General features: G+C 42.4%; 1 protein-coding gene across 1 annotated transcript in view; it reads right to left on the minus strand.

Annotated features, from left to right (window-relative positions):
• PDIA5 (protein disulfide isomerase family A member 5) overlaps positions 1-22,986 on the minus strand; it is a 112,429-nt gene that overhangs the window by 73,034 nt on the left and 16,409 nt on the right. Inside the window, 2 exon segments of the mRNA XM_041473299.1 lie at positions 9,903-9,990; positions 12,940-13,066. Of these exon segments, the coding sequence (XP_041329233.1) occupies positions 9,903-9,990; positions 12,940-13,066 (215 nt within the window).

Here is a 22,986-nt window from a genome sequence, read left to right on the forward strand (position 1 = left end):
ACAACAAAGGTAGCATGCACTGCGAAGATCATGTGCACACTTCACCCCTCTCCATTCCCATCCCCATCTCCTCCATCAGGACACATTTCTGTCATTGGGGGTTATGATGGAGCCGGCAGGAAGCCCAACTGGAGCACTCCCTGTAAACCTCTGGGGTCCCTTGTCAGTGTAAGCATGCATGAATAATCCCTTAGCACAGGCAGCCAGCTGTTACCAGGGCAGGAGGGTGGCAAGGGACTCCTGAAGGAGATCTGGCCTCCTCTGGCTCACAACCAGTGCAGCCAGCTCCTGACGTGTCACAGCCCTTCCATAGGAGTGGCACAAGATGCTCTGCCTGCCCACAGGTCTGGACACTCAGGGCCATAACGATCGAGAAGCAGGGAGAAATACGGATGGCAGTCCCCAGTGGCAGGAGGAGCAACACAGAAAAAGGTTTTTGCAGCAATGTGTCAAGGTAATTTGGAGAGAGAAAGAACAGAAGATAAAAGCTAGACAGAAGGAACACAAAATAAGACCCAGGAGTTTTGCTGCAGTTAAGTCCACATAGTTTCTAAACCTAAAAGAAGTCCAAGATGCATGGATCCCAAGTAAAAAATGGTGCATGGAGGTGGAAGTGCAAAAGCCCCTCCTTGGGGCAAATTCAAATATTGACCAGTCAGGTCCCAAAGGAACATGGTAAGACCAAACATCCTCAGAACCATTCTCTTTTATGAGCACAAATATCACCTTTTGCAGCTTCCTAATTATTTCCCTTATTATGAAATGCTGCCCATTGGCCTCTCGTGAAGACAGGAAAACAGCCCCACAACCACATCTCTGGGGAGGAAGGATCTGGAATGACTGTCAAATCCCCTCTTCAGCAATGACAAAAATGCCATCCCAAAACAGTCATGTCTCCAGCTGCCAATGTAACAGCAGAGTGTGCACATGCTGTATGGCCACATCACTTCCACAACACTGCCCTGGCATCCCTTAACAGTTTTCAATGCAGAGTGCACCCAGCTTTCTTTTTCACCCATACCTAGAGGGTTTCCAGGCACAAGAAAAGTAATTAATAAAAATGCTGACAGAACCAATTCAAGTAACCAGGACAGTAAATGTGCGTGCACAAAAACTATCTCATTCCTCTATCAGCATATGATGTAACCACATGGAACCCACAGACCTCACAATTTCTAAACAGATTTTCTCTTTTATCTGTACATCTCACCATCTGAAACAGGGCTCAACAATCCACAAAAATGATGTTTTAGCAGTCCCTAATATCACAGTTGTGCCTGTAGACTCTAATGCAATGGAGGCTCTGTTGTATCTATGACTGTACAAACACTGTCACTGTCCCAACAGCTGGAAGAGACAAAACTGAGCAGGTAAGGAGAAAGAGCAGGCTCCAAGAGCAAGGGAATACAGCAAAGCAGAAGCAAGACTGCCTATAAAGCAACTCTTCCAACACTGGAAGAGCTTTGGAAGGTACCAGTCAAAGCTGTCATCTTGTCACCAGCACGTTCTCTCATTCTTGTCTCTGTTGTTCAGGAGCTCTCATTCTTTTCTGTTATAGTGAAAACCATCACAGAGAACTCCAGTTATAACTTCAGGGAAGTTCAACTGCAATTTCAACCCAGCTATCAGAAGTGAATTATCAAACAGGGTTTCCCAGCCCAATGCACAGCATCTGCAATACCCTCTGGCTACCTTCCACAGAATACACTCTCCAGAGAACAGACTGATGAACATCCTGGGAAAGCATGGAGTTGAGATGCTGCCAAATTGAGCTTGTGACCCCAAAAAGGCAGCAAAAGAAGTGTTAGCAGCAAAAATTTCCTGAAACCTCCTAGAAGTATGAAACACATTTGCACTTGCAAACCTAATCTGAAGGAGGAGTCATTAACAGTCACTTGTAGTTAGATGTGCTCCTACAAGGTTTTGAAATAAAAAAGGAAATTTGTTAGCCACTGCTAGGGACAATATGGGAATTTGACTTACACTCTGTCTTATCAATTCCACCCTCCAACAAAGACTGTGTTGTAGGATCCATTTACAATATAGCAGTTTATGTACTTTACTGACCAAGCAAAACCAGATGGATTGTAGCAAAACTCTCCTCTTCTCAGATTGCAGGCATTGCCTGCCTACCCATCATCCTCACTTCTCCCTCCCATCCAGGGCCAGCAGCTGCCACAACTACTGCTGCTAACAGTATGCCACATTTGTAAGGCTCCTCGTATTCTACAATGATCCCACACCTTCCTGTATCACTCTCTCAAGACCAATCTGAAATCAGAACAAAAAAAAAAATCCTAGGGAAAAAAAATCACTTCTCAAACCATCAAGCTGGCTTGCACTTCTCCAAAGAGCTGGATGGTAATGGCTTACACCTACTTGAACAGAAAATCCATACTCAGCCATCAGTGCAGAAAGGCACTTAGATACTCTGCTCCTGAGTGGGGTTTAAGGACCTGCAGGCACCAAAATAGGAGCAGGACCAGGAGAAATGGATGCAGAAGTAATGAGCACAGGAAGCTTAAACACAAGATTTGTCTTGGAAAAAAAGCACAATGTTTTGCACCCATTCTGGGTTCCTGATGGAAATTATCTTCTAGAACAAGTTACAATAGCAACAGGTTTCCACAGCACAGAACAAATGAACCAGGCAAACAGTGCGGCACATGAAAAGCTTGAATCTTTTAAGGGATGGGGGAGCGTGAAAGCCAAAACCAGAAAATGTACTGCTGGGAATAATTAAAGATAAGGATTAGCAGATGAACAGGACAAAGTTTCATGTGAAATCAGGGCCTGATTTTACCCCCTAGAATGCAGCAAAAATCCCCACTTCAAGGGGGGATTGCAATCACCTTGCAGATGATTGCAGCCTTCTGCTCCAAACGCTCCCCTGGAATGTGCTAGGAATGCAAACAGCATAATCCATGTGCTGTGGAGACCCAGCACCACTTGTCACCCAATACAGACGACTCCCTGTGCCCATTAGTCAATTAGAGAGGACAGGGATCTAGAGGAATAAGATTAAAAAGAAGTATTTTTTGAAAATTAAAACCCATGAGATTAATTCTTACTGCAAGCAAGAGCAAGCCAAAAAGCAGAAGGAGAACTAAGACAAAGAGGTAACACGTATCATCATATCATCAAGCTAAAACAATTAAAGGAAAAAATTATAAGCTCCAGCCCCTGCAGAAAGTCAAGAAGTTATAATGAATAGTACTTCTCATGGAAATATAAATTAGCAAGAGGCACTTGGCAACCCACATACCTGCACAGAAATAAGGCAAATACATTCACAAGAGCTACCAAAGGCTTTGCAGGAACTTGAAAAATCACCAAACACTCACATTCTTTGCAAAGCAGCAGCTTCCCTCATCCCACAACATGGCACAGGAGAACACTGCCCTAACCTCGGATACAAGATGACTACTACCCTGGCTTTGAGTTGACAGGAATCTAAGAACCTAAAATGCAGGTTTTCAACATGTCACCCATGGACACACAGATGCTGCAGCCCTTTGTACAGCTGTTTATGACCTTTAGGTGCACCATGGGCCTGGAGAGGATGGATGCTAGAGGATGTTTTAATTGAATTACTGGGTGCAGAAAAACAGAGGTGACTTCTTTTACATTGAATCTGAGCTTGCTTACTCTTCATTTTGGTCTGAAAAGCAGCAACGCTGAAGATTTGGTTAATGAGTGACTCCAGGCAAAACCCTTGGAATACTCAAGTTTAGGATGAAACAGACATGAGCTCAGGCTCATACACCCAACCACTACTGTGGATTTAGCTAATTGCTCGTGGTTCTGAATTAATGCAATACACCAGACCGGATGGGTTTAAGTTAGGAACTGAGAGCTTACTTAAAAAAGGAGTTTTTTCAGATTCCTGCATGGTCACTCTTACAGTAAAATAAAAAGGCTTTAATGTGAATGAGCATTAACCACACAGACAGGTTATGACAGAGACAGGAGGAAGGCATCGAAAATCTATGTTGTAAATGCAGTTTGCCCTTATAAATGGCATTCAGACAAGGACCACACTGGCAGTATAACTCACTTGCAAAGTGTTCCTGAGGGACACCTGCCTCTACCTCCCCTGGACCAGCTGCAAACAGAGCCCCTACTACCTCCCCCAGGCTGCCACTATGAGCCATCCTCTCCTGAGCTGCCCTTCACCTTCAAGGCTACTGTAGGAAAATGCAGAAATCCCAGACACCACAAATGGCTTAGATGGAAAGGGCTGTACCAGGGCAAGAGCAGCATTCCTTCTTTCTTTTTTCTCTCTCTATCAGGTCTGGTCAATTTTATTTGCAATTTCAAAGCTTTTTATCAGCTTTAAAATTCAGCCACAAGTACGAAAGATGAGTAGACTTATTCTCTTAAATAAATCCTACTTCTGAGTTGCTTTACAGGATGAAGGTAAAAAACTAGAGAGCAAAATTACTCTAACACCATCTGTACTGCCAGCCTTATTTCTTAAATTTCTCTCTGCTATGTCAAGGCATTAAACACATTCATTTATAACTGTGTGGATAGGTAAAGCCTTTCCTTTCTGTATCTAAGCATTAAGAAATTAGAAAATTGGGAAAACCTCTATCTAAAAGACAGCAAAAGACGGATAATTAGGGAAAACCCCAGAAAAGACAAATACTCTTTAGATGTGGCTCTCTTGTGAAGCAGCATGTTTAGCTGTGTAGGTTTGAATGTACTGCTTTGCCAGCCAAATTACAGTCTCACCTTCATGCTAAGTGTCATGGGACTGCTACAATAACAAGTAATTATTGGGGATGGGGACTACAAGAATGATGCTCATGGCACACAAAAGGGACTAAAAGAATGACACAAAAGCAGAAAAAGTGGGATTAAAACCAAACAAAAATTAGTCAGACATTTTAACCAGATGGCATTTCCTCTTCCTAGCAGTCTGATGTGCTAAAGCCAAGCACACGCGCTATGACAGCAGATGGAAATCACACAGCTTTGTTTATGTTTAGGATCTACAGTAAAGGGAACCATGCAAGTTTGAACAGAGAATAATTACCCAGAGCCAAAGAAACGGGTGTTTTTTAAAAAAATACCAATCCACAATTGGGCAGGAGTTATAGTCAATAAAAACATGAGACAATTCAATAACTGGAAAACCCAGGAGTGTTCCCTAAATCATATTCATAATGGAGAGAACTACTTTCAACCTCTTCAAAGCTGAACCTGATCATAAGGTGCTTAATAACCTGCCAAACACATTTTCGTCTCGTCAACAAAGCCATTTTACTTTCTTTCCATGTCACCCAAACCAGTTACACTTTTCCAAGTAACATCAGTCCTTGGCCATACTGTGGTCTATCACAAAACCCACTTAAGAAGGTTAGAGAATAACTTTGTAATGACTGTTCTTCAAAACCACACCTCAGGACACCGCAAACTGAGAGCAGAGCTTTGTCTGCTTTAAATACAAGCAATAACAACTTTGACTTTCACTCAAAAGGTAAATCCATTTTACTGTGTTCCCAGGCACATCACTTTCTACCTTTGACTTGTCGCCACAAGGATTCGACAGGAGCTCTATTTCTTACAAAACTCCTTTTACTTGACCACATCAGTGCTTACCTCCAGTTGTACCAGGCCTTAAAAAATGGAGGTTTTGGGAGATAGGGGGATGCAGAGGCTCTGCAGCACAAACCCCAACCAGAGTTAGCAGCAGCCAGTCTCTGAGATAGAAAATACCAAGTCCTTTTGTGCTTTTATGCAGATATCCTAAGCTTTTAACTCCCTGTGATGCCCTTCAATATTCCAAATTTCTATCAGCCTACAACTAAAAAAATAATTCAATAAATAGCCCAACCTCCTGATTTCTTACATGCCCATTCCAATTTCATCCGAATGCCCTAAAGAGCACCCATTCATGCTGCTGCAGCATTTTTCCTTTCAAAGTTCTCCACACTCTTTATAAACATTGACTAATGAATCAGGCAATATTTACCCAGTTGCCTGGAAAACAGATACACCTTTTGTAACTGCACAAAGTAACAAGAAGTGACTCATTAGCAGAGTCAGGAACAAAAGCTGTGACTCCCAGCTCCTATTAATGTGGCATGTCCCCAGACATGAGCCCCAGAACACTTGCTCCCAAGATGCCTGCTCCATCTCTCTGGAACACTGAAGATTCAGCAGCCTGCAATGTTGTGCTCCATCCCCAATACCATGCATCTCATCAGGCATAATTAGTTCAGTATTCTCTTGTCTCTCACACCACCATTCATTCAACGTCAAACGCCTCAGCAAAGACTTCCTAATTAAAACATGTAAAGGCTAAAATAAAACATATTTTTGTCACATCACTGCTGGGTCTTTCATTCACAATTGAAAAAGCTTCACGTTTAACAGTGTACAGAGCCACATATGCTATCTCAGCACACAGCAGCAAACCGTGACCACTTCAATGCTGGGAGCAGCTCTCGAGCTGCCCCTTCATCGCCAGGAGGAGGCGTGGATCTGCCTGCAGGAACGGACTGAGCTCTCCTGAACAAGGACCTTATCTACAGTGCCACATGCAGGGGGGTCACACTCCAGCATGGCACTTGGCACAAGTGAGCCCAGCTGTGCAGGAAAGGCAGGCATGTGGCATTTCCAACCCTACACTTCCCAAGGCCCAGCACGCTGGGGATCTCTGCTACCCTGCCTCCAAGTGACAAACTAAGTGGCAACCTCCTCTACTCAACATTGTCTCAGCAAGAAGTCAAGTATTTCCCCACATCATGCTGAAAAACTAACTTCCCTCTCTCCCTGAGACCACTCAACCTGGAACTGAAAGCTCAAAGCTAATCCCTGCCTTAAACCACAGACACAACAGAAGCCAAGGCCAAGGAGCACGGTTTCCATGCAGACCAGCGTTCAGGAAGTCCTGAATGCCACACTCCCAGCCACAAACCTGCACACTCCCCTCCACCACATCAAATACAGAACATACTGCTGAGACTTAGCAGTCCACACTGATCTCTGCAGAATGTTCTTGCCTTCTCTTGAAAATGAGGGGAAGGAGAATGACAAGTAACAAAAAAAGCACCGTCAGTAAAGAAAGAGGAAAGAAAAGGCTGCCATCATCGCCACAGGGAAGCAGAGGCACAAACCACAACTCTGCATGTATGCCAGCCCTGCCAACGCTTGGATCCGAAGGCAAAGAAGCCCAGTACAGCAGGATGTGAAGAGCAAAGCCAAAATTTCCCGCTAAATATTGCTGCCAAACAAGACATTTCTTGTCAGTATTTGTAAAACAAATTGAGCCTGTGCTGTAAATATCCCTGCATCTGTGTGCTGTTTGTTTCAGCATGAAGACTTGCAAATAAGCCTCCCAGCATATTTGCTGCAGGAGAATGGCTTGAGCCACTCGGGGAGGACTCAGCTGTCCAGGCCCTACAACTGGCCCTCCATGACCTGGGGCAGACAGCACTACTGCAGCCTCTGGTATTGTCACTGCAGCGAGGTGGGCACTGTGGTGCAGCCACCTGTGCACAATTCTTTAAAAAGCAATAAGCAAAGGAAAAAACCTTTAATGAAAAAAAAATTGTTTAAAAGTTACCTCAACACTACCAGATTGATTTCAGAATGCTTCAAAAGCTTAGCAAGCAATCAACCACAAAACTTGGTTTAGGCTCAGACTATTTATTTAGGGTTTCTTTTTGCATCCACCAAGACCTCTTTTACCACAAGCCAGTCTTCCAGCTCACCTTGCCTTATGAAGCAAATTCACAGACCTTGTTATAGTATGCCTTAGCAGGAGTGACAGAAGGGATAGAAGCCCATCTCTGAAAAATGCCCAGCTATTTTTTCCAGGTTCTTCCCAAACAAGACATGAAACACAGCTCTGCTTTGCCCTCAAAGAGAGAATTACACCTATTGCCGTGTTACAACATCCTGGTCACTGCCTGCCACTCGGGAAGTGGTAGTCTGATTGTAGCATTACTGGTGTCAAAGAAAATGTTGGCAACTTCTCAGGTCTCCCAACACCTTACAGCATGACTTTCACCATGGTGCTTCACTGTCTGAGATTAACTCACCTTTCAATATTTCCCCCTCATGGTGAGAGGAAAGGCACTGCAAGCACCAAACTTCTTATGAAAAGTATTAAAGTATGGGAGAGACTTGAAAATACATTTCTTGCAACTAGCTTCCATAACAAAGTTTGGTCTAGATGTCAACATTTGGAAAATGAGAGTATATTAGGGGATTTAATTAATTGAAGTTTATTTTACAGCAAAACCAAACAATACATTTCCCTCCCCATCACCATTACTTACAAACTCAGGAGTGGAGACTGACCTGTTGAACTAAGTACCAAAACTTCCCAGGATTTCAAACTGAAGTCCTAAACACCGAATCTTTCCTTCTCCAACCCAGAACTAAAATAAATCCTGAACGAAGTTCTTGTTTAGTTGTATTACAGCAGCATTTTGAAGGGCCAGCTGAACAGCCTCATCATCCAGCATTTGTATATACCACATACACACACAGAGTAAGCAGCAAGTTCCCCAACACAGAGGTAGTCTAAAACAAAAGGCACAAAAAGGTAGCAAGCAGTTTATAACCAGAAACTGAACCTGATTAGAAACTGAAGCCAAGAGGCTGGCTCAGTATCCTATTCGCTAGCCCTCATTGTTGACAACAAAAAATTACTTATCAGTGCTTTTGTTAGAAATGAAGGCTGGTTTTCATGGATTTCAGAGGTATGCCAGATCTCCTCACAACCTTCACCTTGTCAGAGTCAATACAATTTATTCACTGGCTTTTCAGCAGGTGGCAAGTGGTGCAGGCTTCACTGACCTCTGAGGAACAGCCCTGCCTTCTGCCAGCAGATGACTTGGAACTCGGTCCCCACCAGTTGGGCAGAGATGAAAGTGTCTGTGCAGTTGGATGAGTCCAGCAGAATGCAAACAGAAGGCAGAGGCAAAGGCCTCCACAGGAGAGATACCTGCCTGGTGGCAGGGGGGAGCAGGGCAGGTTAATAATCAGAAACCCACGTTAACTTCCAATTTCCCAATGACTTAGTCTGGGTCACTGTTTGATGGATGAGGGTCAGTTTCAAAAATGTAATTTTAAGGGAGCCACATGATGCGCAGAGCTGAGTTACATTTGTGCACAGTGTACAATCTGTTCATGCCACGGCAATCCACCCAAACACACAGGTAGGCAGCAAGCTGCTCCTCTGCAGTGCAGGAAGGGGAACTTGCCACCTGCAGGCAAAGCTCTCAAAGCTGCAGAGACAATACAATACACAAGCTAAAACCACAAGCAAACTGTTATTGAGTTGAACTACAGCAGAGATTTTCACATCTGCAGACCAGAAAGTACGCACCTGTTCATTCCTCCCCACACACACAACCACTTACAAAAACAAGTTTCTCTGCCTTCACATTAAAAATTGCCAGAACTTATACCAGCACAGAAGGTCTTAAAAGAAAGCACATTTTATTGAGAAACACAAATGGGTGGATGCTTCAAAACCAAGCAAACAGCCTTACTGCTCACACATCATTTGCTGTCAGAGCAGAATTACACTGCCCTCCAGCTGAGGCACAACATGTGAGATTCCTCCTCCCCTGGCTTGTGGAAAAAAAGCTTGCACCCTGTGTGTCACCTATGAGAGGCAATGTTAGCTCGGGTCTCAGCTTCAAGCTGAAAAACATGCTGTCAGAGAAGTAACAACAGCCATAAGGAAAAAATTATTCCCCTCCACTTGTCAAAGGAAGAGAAAATGGTAAGATGTAAGCTCCCTACAGAAGAAACTACACAGAATTATGTGGGTCCACTTAAAGGCAAGAAGTTTCAGAGCCATGAAAAAAGCCAAGTTAGCAATAAAAGCCAAAAGGGGAAAGGGAAAATAAGAAGGAAAAGAGTACAACACATACCCACAGTCTATCCAGCCTATAGTACCTCGTCCTTTCACCTCCTGGGCCACACTGGACAGTAATCTGAGTGAGCTTTCAGCAGCAGTGGCTGGAAGACAAAATAAAATAACAAAACTAAATTAATAGCAGCGTTACCACTCTACATAAAACAACACAATGTAGCATTTCTGTGTTCCGAAGCACCCCAATAACATTTTGTCTCATTTGAAGAAACCAGTGTAACAGGGATCAGTAAAATCTTCTGTAAACTAGAAAGAAAGCTGTCTGCAGCTGAAGCTGGGTGGCTCCTTCCCTCTACCCCCTTAAACAAGACACTGAAATTGGTATTTCCAGACACACTCCCTGAGCTGCATTTACAGAGCTATACTGTGTCCTCTCCTGCAGCTTCCATCCCAACACTGCCTTCTTCCCTGTGCCTGAGCATGAACTAGTTTGTATCACAGCCTGCTAATTAGAGCAATTTCATTTAGGGCTTTCATCAGCTGTAAGGGCAAATCATTCAGCATCTCTGCCTCCCTAATTCTACCCAGCCATACACAGAAAATAACAGACTTTATCCTCATAATAACCCTGGGAGATACCCAAACCAACAGTCATGAGCAGCACCCAGAAAAGGTCCTTCCAAGTACTGGCTGTATTATAAATATCCAACAGAGATTTTTATAATGCCACGCCACATGTGTAGGTTTTGCAAATCACTACCATTCCAAAAGAGTCTTATAAATGGTATTAAAAATAAACAGAAGAGAGAAAAATATAGCAGTACAAATAAGTATCCATTCCCCCCAAAAAAATCTAACATGAACTGTTTCCTTCCTCCATAAACAGAAAACAGAAACCCAGAGTATTTTCCAGATCTCCACAACTACTTCAAGTAACTGAATGTAAGAATGGCAATATTGGGACAGACAGAATGCTTCTGTAGACCAATATCTTGTCTCCAGCATTTGAGGGCCTGTAGATGTCAGAGTAGACAAGCAGAGCCAGCATGCAGGGAATAACCCATCAAATAACCCCTAAACCTTCACAATTTTTGCTTCAACAATCTCCTGAGCCAGAAACAACCTCTTTGTATTTGACAGACTTTGCTTGGGCCTGATACCATCAGAGACACCAACCCACACATATAAGCTCTCCAGAAACTCTCATACCCCAATATCCAGAACATGCAATTGCCACCAACACAGGGACTTAGACAGGTGGGGGAATTCTTTGCATGTACTCAGAATGGAACAGTTTGACAAATGCACTTTTTAAAAGCCTTCAGCTTGTCCCAGAAGACTCAGTAGCTGAGTGCCCTTGGTAGACCCCCAGCTGGCAGGGGGAACTAAACATCTCCCACCAATTATGACACCTCCCAAAATCAATGAATTTTCTAATTGCAATAGAAAGTGACATCTAGTGCTGCTCAGCTGGGAAGTAAAGCTTTGTTCCAGCAGTATGGCCAGCCAACATCTCATCACAGCTGGGGGATGTATATCTGGGACTGAAATTACACCTCCAAATTCCCATCTCTTTTTTCCCCTCCCCTCTTTCTGGATGATTGTTGGGAAAGAGATTTCTAATTGTGCAAGGATCACTGTTCCAGGAAGAAACATTAATTCCACAGTCAGCTCTGCATGCAATGCTTTAGACTGCTAAAACCAACCAATTAAATAACAAACACAGAAAAAAAGAAATCTACATAACATGGCTTTTGAACAATGCCCATAGGGCAACATTTATTAGATGAGTGTCACAGCTGAAGTGTTCTGGTTGTGCTGCTAAAAATGAAAGCAACCACCACTTAAAATATTAAGCGTAAAAAGAAAATTTTCCCTTTAAGAAGCTGAATAATACAGATGTCTTTTTATCTAAAGTGTTCCTTTCAAAAATCAAAAAGCATTATAAACTCTTTTATGATTTTCACTTTGAACCTGTTACTACAAAACCATTTGGCCAAGTTCAAGTGCTCAAAGTTCCCCACTATAGCAAAACACAAGTATTTTAATAAAAAAATAAGCCACGTATATAATTTTAACTGTTTCAGAATAAGCATGTCTTTAGGAAATAAAGTTAATTACTCCAGCACCTGCACATCCTTGTCTGCAAAATTCTCTAATACTGGGTGGCAGAGGGAGGAGGATATTGGTCACCATATGCTGCTCCATTTTGATACACTATGCACCCAGAGCAATGCTACCATCACTGTGCTTAATTGACAGAAAACCTTTGCAACAGAAAAGGTCAGAAAAGGAGGACCCAGCACCCAAACAAGGCATTATCTTGTCCTGTCTGCCTACAGGAAAAAGAAGGAAGCAACAACAAAAACAATACAGTATGAAGGAAAATCATCTTAATTACACATTTTACTTCTTGCTGTCCAATGACTTCCACATTCACAAAAGCATTCTGCACTTGTGTGTAGAGGTTAATTTCTTGATTTTACATGGTGTTACACAAAACACCCCCCCCCAAAAAAACAAGGCAAGAAAGGAGAAAAGGTACAGCAGGAGCAGAACAGAGCAAAGGAAGAGCAAACAGTTTAGTAACAGCCAGAAAGGTGAGCCTGAATGACAGAGGAACCAACAAAAAGATTCAAGGGGACAGGTGGCATAATGTGAAATGACTCATTTTCCATCTTACACAACAGTTCTTTTTTTATTTCTATATTTTTTTAATTAAAGCTGAAAGACAACCATGGGACACTCAAAACTGTCAGAAGCAAAGATGGATTGATTTCAGTACTGTAACTATTTATTATGCCTTTCAGTGTCACCAGGAAATCAAAACTTGCAAACTACTGTGATAAACACACCAGAAAGCTCTTATTACAAGGGAGCCAGTTCTGGAGACAAAGCCAGAATAAAGTACATTTTTCCCAATGTGACAGAGCAATTAGAAGGCTGAATTAAGATGACTCCAGTCTTGAAACATCAGGAACCTCTGAACTAAAACAAAGGACACCAGTCCCAAAGGAGCCCTTGCAGTCACATAGAAGCCCCTTGGTACACACCCTGCTGGGCACAAAGAGCTGTAACATCAAAAAAAGACTTACCAGATTTGGAATACAGCACCAGTACGTTATTCCGTGTCCTGAGAAGCTTCTTAAAATCCTTGTGATCACTTATTTTCTCTATGAGTGGAGACACCTTCAATGAGTACACGAATGCTGGCAAGAATGCCTAGGGAAACAGAGAGCCAAAAACATCAGTCACAAATACAATGACAACCTGCTTTTGCAAATTGCCATCATGTTTTTTTATAATCTTGAGACATGCTGCCTTAAATAGGCTATCACATTGGTTTGATCAGCAAAACCAAAAGAAAAAATGCCAGGCATGTGATTTATTGAAACTGGGTCAATCCATTCCTAACAAGTACCCTTACATGGAAAAATGAACACAACATCAAGAAATATGGTTTTACTTAAGATGTCACCCCCTTTAAAAGTTTGCTCCCAAATCAGATAATCAGATAACAATTATATGTAAATTTAATATTCTTTACCAAGAGAAGCACCAAACTGCCACTTTGAGAGTGCTGCAAACTCAATCCAGTATTTTGATACCCTACAGAACACAGCCATGAAGTTAAAATAACCCACACTGACAGGGAGCAGATGTAGGAAATGAGACCAGAAAATGCAAGTAATCAGCATCTGCATTAGAGCACTAAGCACAACTCTCTCCTACCCACCCTTCCAAAGTGGAGCAGGGCTCATGTTTCCCAGTGCCCACACCGTGTCACACACACAGCAGTGCCTTGTTCAGCTTCCACTGGCCACATGGAAGACACAGCATCTAATCTCTCTGCACCTCAGCTCTGGATCTATGCAAACAAGTTTTTTTTCCACTGCATCTTTTACTCTATTTAAATCACAACAGTTCCAGAGCAGAGTTTGACTGTCATGAAGTAAAACTCATATCAAATTATGACCATAACCTCAGCTGGCCTTTACTGCTTATTCTTACTGCAAATTCTTCAATAATAATAATATTATAATAATTTTATCCATCAGGCTATGCTGCTTCCCTTCTGCACTGTACTGAATTCGTGCTAATGGAATGATTAAGGGAAGCTTAGCTGGAGAAATTATCTAGCTTCCATTCACCTTACAGTAAAACCTTAACACTTAATGGCTTGGCTAAAAGCTTTAGCTCATTTGCCTAACACACACAAGAGGTTCAACATTTCCTTAATTAAAGAACTGATTTTGATCATGCCAGGCTGGAAAATATGTCCACCAAGGATGTGAAGAAACAAAAGGCAGCTCTTGCATCCCCTGTGTTACATCATGCAGCCTTTAAAGAAGGGACTAAGCCAATGAAGTCAGAACACACAGCTCCAGGCACGCACTTCATTCAAGTTCAGCTATTTCCAAGCACCACAGTCACTGAGGCTCAGAAACAAAACCTGCACCTACAAAGCAGACTGTATAAATGCCAGAAGTCTTTACATGTGGAAAAGAAAAGGGCATGAAGGGAATCCTGGGACACACAAGGTAATGGAAAGAAGCTGAGCAGAGATGGAGATCATCAAAACAACCAGGGTGTTTGAGAACTTAGAAGTTACTAGAAAATACACCTATAACATAAAATCTAAGAGTGAACAAGTTACCCCACTCTGCAGGCAGGGATCCCACCACTGGGCCCCTGATGGTCAGATGGTGAGATTGTGAGAATATGAAGTGAGCACATTTGCCAGTCAGCCTCTACCTTCAGCATCAATGTCCTTGATGCTTTAATTCGACCAAAAGACTCACATTCTCCTAAACCCAGATGTCCAGGGTTCAACCTTCCTACTCCAGGCTGATGTATGTGTATCACTTGTGCATTTTCTGAGATGAATACATGGTGTTACCAGTCAAAGCAGGCAAATACAGCTGGGTTAAGTGAGGTGACACAGACATGAATAGTCCTGCCCAAAACCATCAATATCAGGAGCTGCACAGGAGAAATTAACACAACATTATGGGCAGATCTTTTTAAAGCTAAGTTTTAAAAAAAAAAACAAACTCTTCACCTCAAGTTTTGTAAATATTCAAGTGTCTTACAGTTTTATTTATGCCTTGAGTTACAGAAGACAAAAAATAAGCTTAACTGAAACTAAGGCTGAACAGAGGGAAAAAGTGAAACTACAGGTTGCTTGTTTGGCTTTAAAAACTGGACTCAATTAAGGATATTCTACTCTGTGAATTCTCTATCAAAAAGAAGCAATTAGACTACAACACCCCACAAAAGCCACTTATAACATGACTCCAAATGATACTGGAAACTTTGTTTAAAGCACTTACCAAGAGCTAAAAAGAGGGTTGTTAGAATGAGATGATCTTTGAGCTGTCTTCCAACCCACACTATTTTATGGTTTTAAGCATAGGCATTCCACGTCTTTTCCAGCTAGAAAGGCTGTTTTGCCAGTTTCAGGAGTTTTTTTTTTCTTTCTTTCTTTCCTTCCTAATAATGGAAACTTCTTGAAAAATTGGATTCTGAAAACAATGACAGCTTTAACTAGTGCCTTGTCGGTGTTGCCACTAACAGAAAACCCGCTGCGCTGGTGGAACAGTGGGGACTTGGAGGGAGATGTACGTCACATTGCATATATCCACTGCTTCTTTGCCCAATTCCTCTCCAGGTATCAAATCAATACATGCTACTCATTTTCCTGCAGCTTTACTACAGTAGCTCTCTCTGTTCCTATGGTTTAGCCCAAAACCCACTGGGAAAGGCATTGTGCATACAAGCACACCAGTCAGCTCAGCTGAATAAATCATCATCTCCCTTTAATTAAGATTAATGTTGCAGCCTTTCCTGGTTATAAAACCCAAAAGGTCCAAGCCAAAGGCATCGAGATGGACAGAAATGCCTGGCCTGCACATCTAAGGCAGCTGCAGCAACACTGGGAGGTTGTTGGCTGAGCAGAGAAATTCACCAGCCCCAATTCCCATTTGCACTACATGATATTTGCAAACTGACAAAAATTAAGTAGTTCTGCACTCTCCAGCTTTCTCCTGCTGAAATTAATCAATACCCTACCTAGAAATAAATGAGAGGCTGGTTTATGGTTAAACCTCCAGAAGAATCTCTGCCTTCCCCACCAGCTCTGCTGAAGGCAAGGGATATCAAGGAGTCAGATCTACCAGACGCCAGTCCCAAACACGGGGCTGCTTTGCCCTGCTCTAGTCACAGCAGTGACTGTACCAGCAGCTACAGCCTCACTAGGGCTATAGCCACTAATTCTGGCAACATGTAAAATTAAGAGGATGGGAAAAAAAGAATTCTATGGAAGCAGTTACACTCTTCCACAGAAAACCAAACTCATGTTCCTGCACAGCCCATAATAGGTAAAGCAGCAGCAAAGATGAAGCTAATTTGCATGTACTGTGCTATATGAATTTATTTGTAAGTCATGACTCAGGTAGATTTACCCCAGACATTTTACAGGAGAGCTCATCAGCCAGGCAGGCACTGCCCAATCAAGCACACTGCTTCTTGTTTAAATCCAGGGCACAAGAGGAGATGAGCGCATATTAAAAAAGAAGAGGTCAAGAAAGGTGACAGTCCCTCCTGGGCAGGAAGCTTCTTCTCATATGCGTCAGGAAGTGCTACATTCACACATATGGAAATCTATAAATAAGAAACAAGTTAAACTCTCCTGTCACTTGAGCATCCTAAAGCTTTAAAATCTATTCACGACCACCTCTAAAAAGTTAAGAAATGCTCCAAGTATTTTTCTCAAGAAGCTGCCCACCTCGATACCTGCTAAAGTAAAAGGCATTAATAGGACCAACACGCCCCCTTGCCAGTTATGGCAATGAGAAACTGCAACAAAACTGAGGGAAGGCTATTTTACTTTGTGCTGTGTTTGCACAGTTGCCTAATAGGTCCTTATCCACAGCTGGCTCGTGACACAACTGTCACCTGCTGTTCTCAGATGCAGGAAACTTTGGTGGAGACCTTCAAAAAAAGACAGACTATACGTGGCAGACTATGAAATACAAATCTCATACCAATTCCAGTCTGCAGATCTTTCCCAGCTCAAGATCGCAATCTGAATTTATTTTCACAGAATTTTTATGGTATAGGTCACACATCAGTCATGTGACTGTAGCGTCTGAGATGCATGAAAGACTCTCAAGTAAAACATAAGTGAACCCAAATCCTCAAGACAGTCAATTCAAAACTGCTGAGACACAGCTGTTCAAGCACAAGGTACAAAACCCCCATGTGTTCTAACTATCTCTGTTCTTCAAAGTATGCATTTAAATATATGATCTTGCAAGCTTGGTGGCAGAAGTCTGATCAGTTAAAAAGGTTCAATTTTCTTTTTTTCCCCACTCTCTAGTAATGCCTTGCAGAGCTGCCAAACATATGCACGTGTTAAAGAGCAGTAAACACTCCACAACCCCACTCCCTCAGAATTGGTACCCAAGGAAGATCTGAGCTTTCAGAAACCCAGAGGCAAAAAGTTCCAGGCAAATAGCTATTTGCTAATTATACTTCCAGGACTGACACTATTGAAAAATGTGGTCATCCCTCAGGCCATGTTTTCTCAAAATTATCATGGATCTGAGAAAGCAGAGTCTATTACTCAAGTTTTTACTCTTCTCTGAATCTCATTTTAAAATGAAAAAAGAGAATATCTTTCAAACAGCCACAAGAATGTATTTTCATATTTTACATTTATTATTCAAATTAAATGTGATAAATGCTTAACTACTGCTCCCACAGAACCCAGTTCAATTTATGAGTTGCTCCCCACAAAAGCTTTGTGACAGCATGGTCTTTTGCTAAGGATAAACAGCATATCTGGAGAATTACTTATGTATTTATTTTACATCAAGGGCAATGAAAACACACAGTTTGAAAAACAAGAAAATAGATCTTCCTTATTTAATTTTGATTTCTATCAGAAGAATAGCATTGTACACTGGACAGAAAAACTATTCCCTATTTCTCCTATCTCCAGCTCAAGAGCCAGAAATATATACTTCCCTAGACACAAATAATGCATAAAAAGTATAAATGGGTATGCAGCTGAAACAGTGTTTAGGTGCCTGAATCCATATGTCAACATGGAATTTTTATGCACACACTAACACATGTATAATTAGCAGCCAATTTGTACACTATTCATCAGGAATAGCTGGGGCTGTGACAACAGACTCCAGCACAACTGCTGCTTGGCAGGGACACAGCCTTACACTCGACAACAATTTCTAAACTCTACTTTTTCAGGAAGACATTGACTCAGATTTCTGCCTTAGCTTAGCCACCCACTGGTGTCATTCTCATTTTGGGACAACAGCATTCAACCCACTGTAAATATGATCAATCAGCAACCCTGAGCATATGAAACAGATTGTGTCTGACAAGGCATTTTTTAGGAGTCTGGCTGAAGAGGAAACCTGCCTCAAAATTCCAAGCAGTAATGGAGATGACTGAATATTATTTCTTTATTAACTTCTTTAGGAGGGGAGTAGTTCACATTCCAAATAAGGGTCTCACCTGCCACATTAAAATGGGGGGGGGGGGGGGGGGGTGGTCAAGGGGACGAAATCCCAACAAGAAGACAGAATCTCACCTTTCCTTTCCTACTCAGCTCCCAAAATAAGCCCTGTGATGGACTGTGCACTTCAGAAGGCTGACTTGAAGGGACACCTCTGTACTGTGGTGACAGAGGTTTGTAACTCCGCAGATCAGCAGGTGACACAGCTAGGTCCCGTGGTGCAGACACTGTGCATGTACTGACAATACCAGGTCTAAGTCATCTCCAGGCAAGCACAAGGGAGAAACTGACCCATTGCTTCCTTCCCCCATTCCTGCCCACTGAAAAATAAAAGATGTTCAAATCAAAAGCCTTCTTGTTTACAAGAATCACAGTTTGACTGCAGATGTTTTATCTTCCTTGCTCATCATACAAACCACTCTTGACCTTGTGCAATAATTGCTTGCTTTTCACTCAGGAGCCCTCCCTCTGCTGCTATTTACATTCAGGGTTGTGCTGCTTTGATCACTGAGCCATTTGTAACAAATGCCTTCCAAGATGGATAGTGATAAGTAGGACAGTCCCCTTTCTTCGTTCATGATTAATATCTAAAAAAGCTGTAGAAACATTTTAATCAAATCAGACGGGAGGAGACAGGTTAGCTCTGTTACCCAAAGGTACCTCAAGGAAGCCTGGTAAAAATCTACTTTGCAGAGTGGGGAAGAGAAAGGGTAGTAGCTCTTGGGTCTCAGACTTCAGGGATCACAGCTGAAGTGGCCCCTGGGAGTCTGCAATCCCACTGGAATCACAAAACCATCTTCTGCCAATTACCCCTGCAGGGTTTCACAAAACCTTCTTCAGCAGCCTGCTGAGGACTCCCAGCACAAAGGCTGCTCAGTGGTGTCTGTGACCAATGCAAAAAGGCACCAATGGTCTGAGTGAGGAGCAGCAACTCCCACACCTACAGCAGCATGGGATGGCAGGTGAGCAGGGCTCCAGCAGACACACAGGAAAATCAACAACTTCTGCACTGCAAGACCAACAGCATTTGAAAACTGTGGGTTTCCCCAACATATTTACATTTGCAGAGATGCCCACTGGACACTTCCTGGGTTTTGTTCATTCCCACAAGCTCTGTGGAAGAACACATTCTTACTGCATACATAATCCATATCAGTTAACCCTCACCTCAAGCTGTTCCAGAAATTAAAAAACAGAAGCAGTACTGACACTTTGTTGTGGAAGGTCATATCTGCAAAGAGGTAAGTATCATATTTTCTGTTGCTTTCAAAGGAAGGCAAATTAAAATCCTGACAAAGAGTGTCCTAGTACTCTCTAACTTAGGCTGAAGAACGCTACAAATAAGACATTCCACTTAAGGTGGTGCTTGCTATCTTCACTTTCCAAATATAGAAGGTAGCAAAAAATACCATGGAGACGTCAAGATTTGACTAGACTCTACTGTTCATATTGTTCTTACACAGTGGGGTTTAAGCTACAGGCATAATAGTCTATACTAAAGGATGTTCTTAAGGGCTCTGAGTAGCAAATTAATTGTATGGTTTATCACTGGGTTTCGAATGCTCTGTGAAGGAAAACCTGTGCAACTATTTACTAATTAACAACTGACTGTAATAGGGTCAATTACTAACGCTGACAAAGAATTTTATCCTTATTATGAGTATGAAGCTCTCTCTCTTCAAGCCAGGCAATGGCACCATACATGTATTAAACAAGCTGTCGATGAAATAATATTTCAGATATCACTTCTGAACAAGCACATTTGAGTACAGAAGTTAAGGGCATGAGCAAAGCATATGCCACATAATCCCCCACTAAAATTTGGGTTTTCGAGAAGTTTAAAGAAATACCACCTACTCAAGAAGCACGTAGGAGGTACTATAAAAAGAAGACAGAACCACTATTAATGGGATTTATAAGGAAGAGAGGGCAAAAGATAACACCTGAAAATCTCTAGCACTTTATATGGCATTTGTTATCTTCAAAGCATTGCACAAATGTTAACTAATTAATCCTCACATTCTTCTGCCAGGTGATAGGAGACAAAGTTTAATTTTAATAGCTGGAGCAAGATTCACACAGAAAGGAAATGATCTGCAAGAGGTGAAAGGAAGGCAGCACCAGAACAAACCAGCACGCAGCTGATCCTAGAGCTGATCCTAGAGCACAACCACACAGTCATGGTGCGCCATAGCCAGGAAAAGTGAGAAGGGGGAAAGAAAGAGTCTATTTGCAGTCACCCAGCAAACAGGCTATATGACTCTAAACAAAAAGACAACAGACAGGACATCATCGAGACAGTCACAAATTAAATTACCTTTGTTATCTGTGTTCTGCCGGCGTGCAATTCACAGCACTCTCCACCAATGCTACCAGCCACTCACAGCTGATGCAGTGCCAAAAGTAAAGACTTGCTTTGCTATCACAATTTTTTGCCATTCACAAGCTTGAAAAGGTGGCAGGAACAAGGTAAACAACAACTTATTTCCAAAGTGACTCTGCCTTCATCAAGAAGTTTAAGACAATGCTAGTTAGTGCAATGCAATTTGCAACCAGAGATTTTCTATTCACAGACCTCCAGCCACAGCTCTCAAGAAATACCTCACTCCCTCCATTTTACTGAAACAGACGAATTCAAGGAACTCCATCACCAAAAGGCAAAAGAAATGGTCAACAACAGAACAAGCACCTCTTCCACCACCAATTGGTCAGGACACCATGAACTCACCCCTGGGCAGAAATACCAGTTCTGATGACACCACGCTTGCACGGCCTCCAACATCCCAGGGCCTCTAAAGTAAACAGGTGCTGTGTCACCAAAATCAATGGATTGAAAACATCCCTCCATAAGTCATGAAGTACATTAACAAAGCCAAGGTCTGATTTGGGAAGGGCATCTGAGGACACACAGCATAGCCCACAGCAGAGTTTTACAAATCCATTATTCTGAAGAGGGAATGGACAAAGTATGAATACAGTGGGGGGAGAGCAAGTAAGGATTTGTCTCTGCAACACCCTCTGACTGCCAGAAAACACTGTCCAGAGGCTCCTGTGGTACAAACAATAACTGGATGGGAAGAGGCACTCCTGAATTCAAGCCCAAATGCCACAACAGGAAACAGCACCTGAGCATTGCAGTGGTGAAGCAGCGCTTGCACCCTGCCTGCAAACTCACCAGAGGCAAGCCACTGCTGCCACGCTGCAGGGCTACCTGCAGGACAGAGGGAATAATGCACAAGCCCTCCCTGCAGGTCTGGATTCACAAGTCAGTGTCAGGGCTCACTAGTGCATTCCCTAAGGATGAAGGAAGTACTTGAGGAGCTGGAAGCCAGAAATGTTCCTTTCAAGCCCTTCTTTGAAGGCACTGGGTTTGAGTGGCACCAGGTCACAAAGTCTGCTTCCCAACAGTGCTCAGTCAGCTGAACTCTTGACTCAGTTTCTCTGTCACTAAGCCAACACTCAGAAGACAAACTGATCTTTGCCACACTGGTATGAGATAATATTCATTGGTGTTTGCAAAGCAAACAGACCCAGATGCAAAATCCTGTTGGAAGCAGTGGCTGCCTTCTGCTAGGGAAGGCACAGCACCTGATGCATCAGAGGAAATGCTAATCCACCATGCTGTAAAACTCCTTCCCAGTGCCTTGAACAGTAAATTCAGTCCTTTGAGCATGAAATACAATCAACCACTTGATAAACCAAACCGGGAACCCACAACTTCCTCACTGCTCTCCAACTCATTCAAGAAATAAAACAACAGCAGGGAGAGATCCCCCCACCATCTTTCTCACGTGCGTGTCACACACCCACAGTGATGCTGAAGGTAACAAATTAACAGCTTACATTAGAAGATACTGAAACATATTTTTCATCCAGCTTTGTAGGTTCCCTTTTATATATGTAGCCACCTCCAATTCTGGGTCAAAAAATGAGCCCTGTTTTTCAGAAGTGCTATGCATGCACAACTGAAGCTGCTGTTCCAGGTGCACTGCAAGTAGTCAGCACTTCCAGAAAAACTAACTAACAAACAAAACAAAAGCCAAAAAACCGAAACACATTGGGATACATGAAAAAGGACTGGCTGGAAGGAAAAAATGTTTATCATTGACCTACCAAACAGCTGGTATTACCTTTAGTTTAACTTTACACACATAGAACCACCTGATTTAACAGCCTTGCATCGACTCAAAATAAATTAAAAGCAGGTTTTGCTATGTCACAGCTGTAAACTAGTTTTTCAATCCTCAAGTACAGTAAGTTACGTATTTCAAGATGAAAAATCACACCTTCAAGTGCAAGATAATGCAAATTGGAAGAAATAATTTAAACTACTTGTACACAGCAAAGGGGAAAGAATTAGCTGAATCAACAGCTCAATGAAGACATCTGCTCAGCATGAAGCATCACAGAGCAAATAAACTGCTGTGCCAAATTAAGAAAGGTAAGAAATAATAATGTGGATAAATTAAAACGGCTTTGTATAATTTCACTGACAACAGCAGGGCCCCTCGCTCATCTCAGAGACACCAGCTCTGCAACACAAAAGGTCAAAGAGGGCAGCCAGAACAATTAGGAACAACAGATTCATATGAAGAAA

Source organism: Pyrgilauda ruficollis, unplaced genomic scaffold, assembly GCF_017590135.1.
Source record: "Pyrgilauda ruficollis isolate IOZ18807 unplaced genomic scaffold, ASM1759013v1 scaffold3, whole genome shotgun sequence".
NCBI lineage: Eukaryota > Metazoa > Chordata > Aves > Passeriformes > Passeridae > Pyrgilauda > Pyrgilauda ruficollis.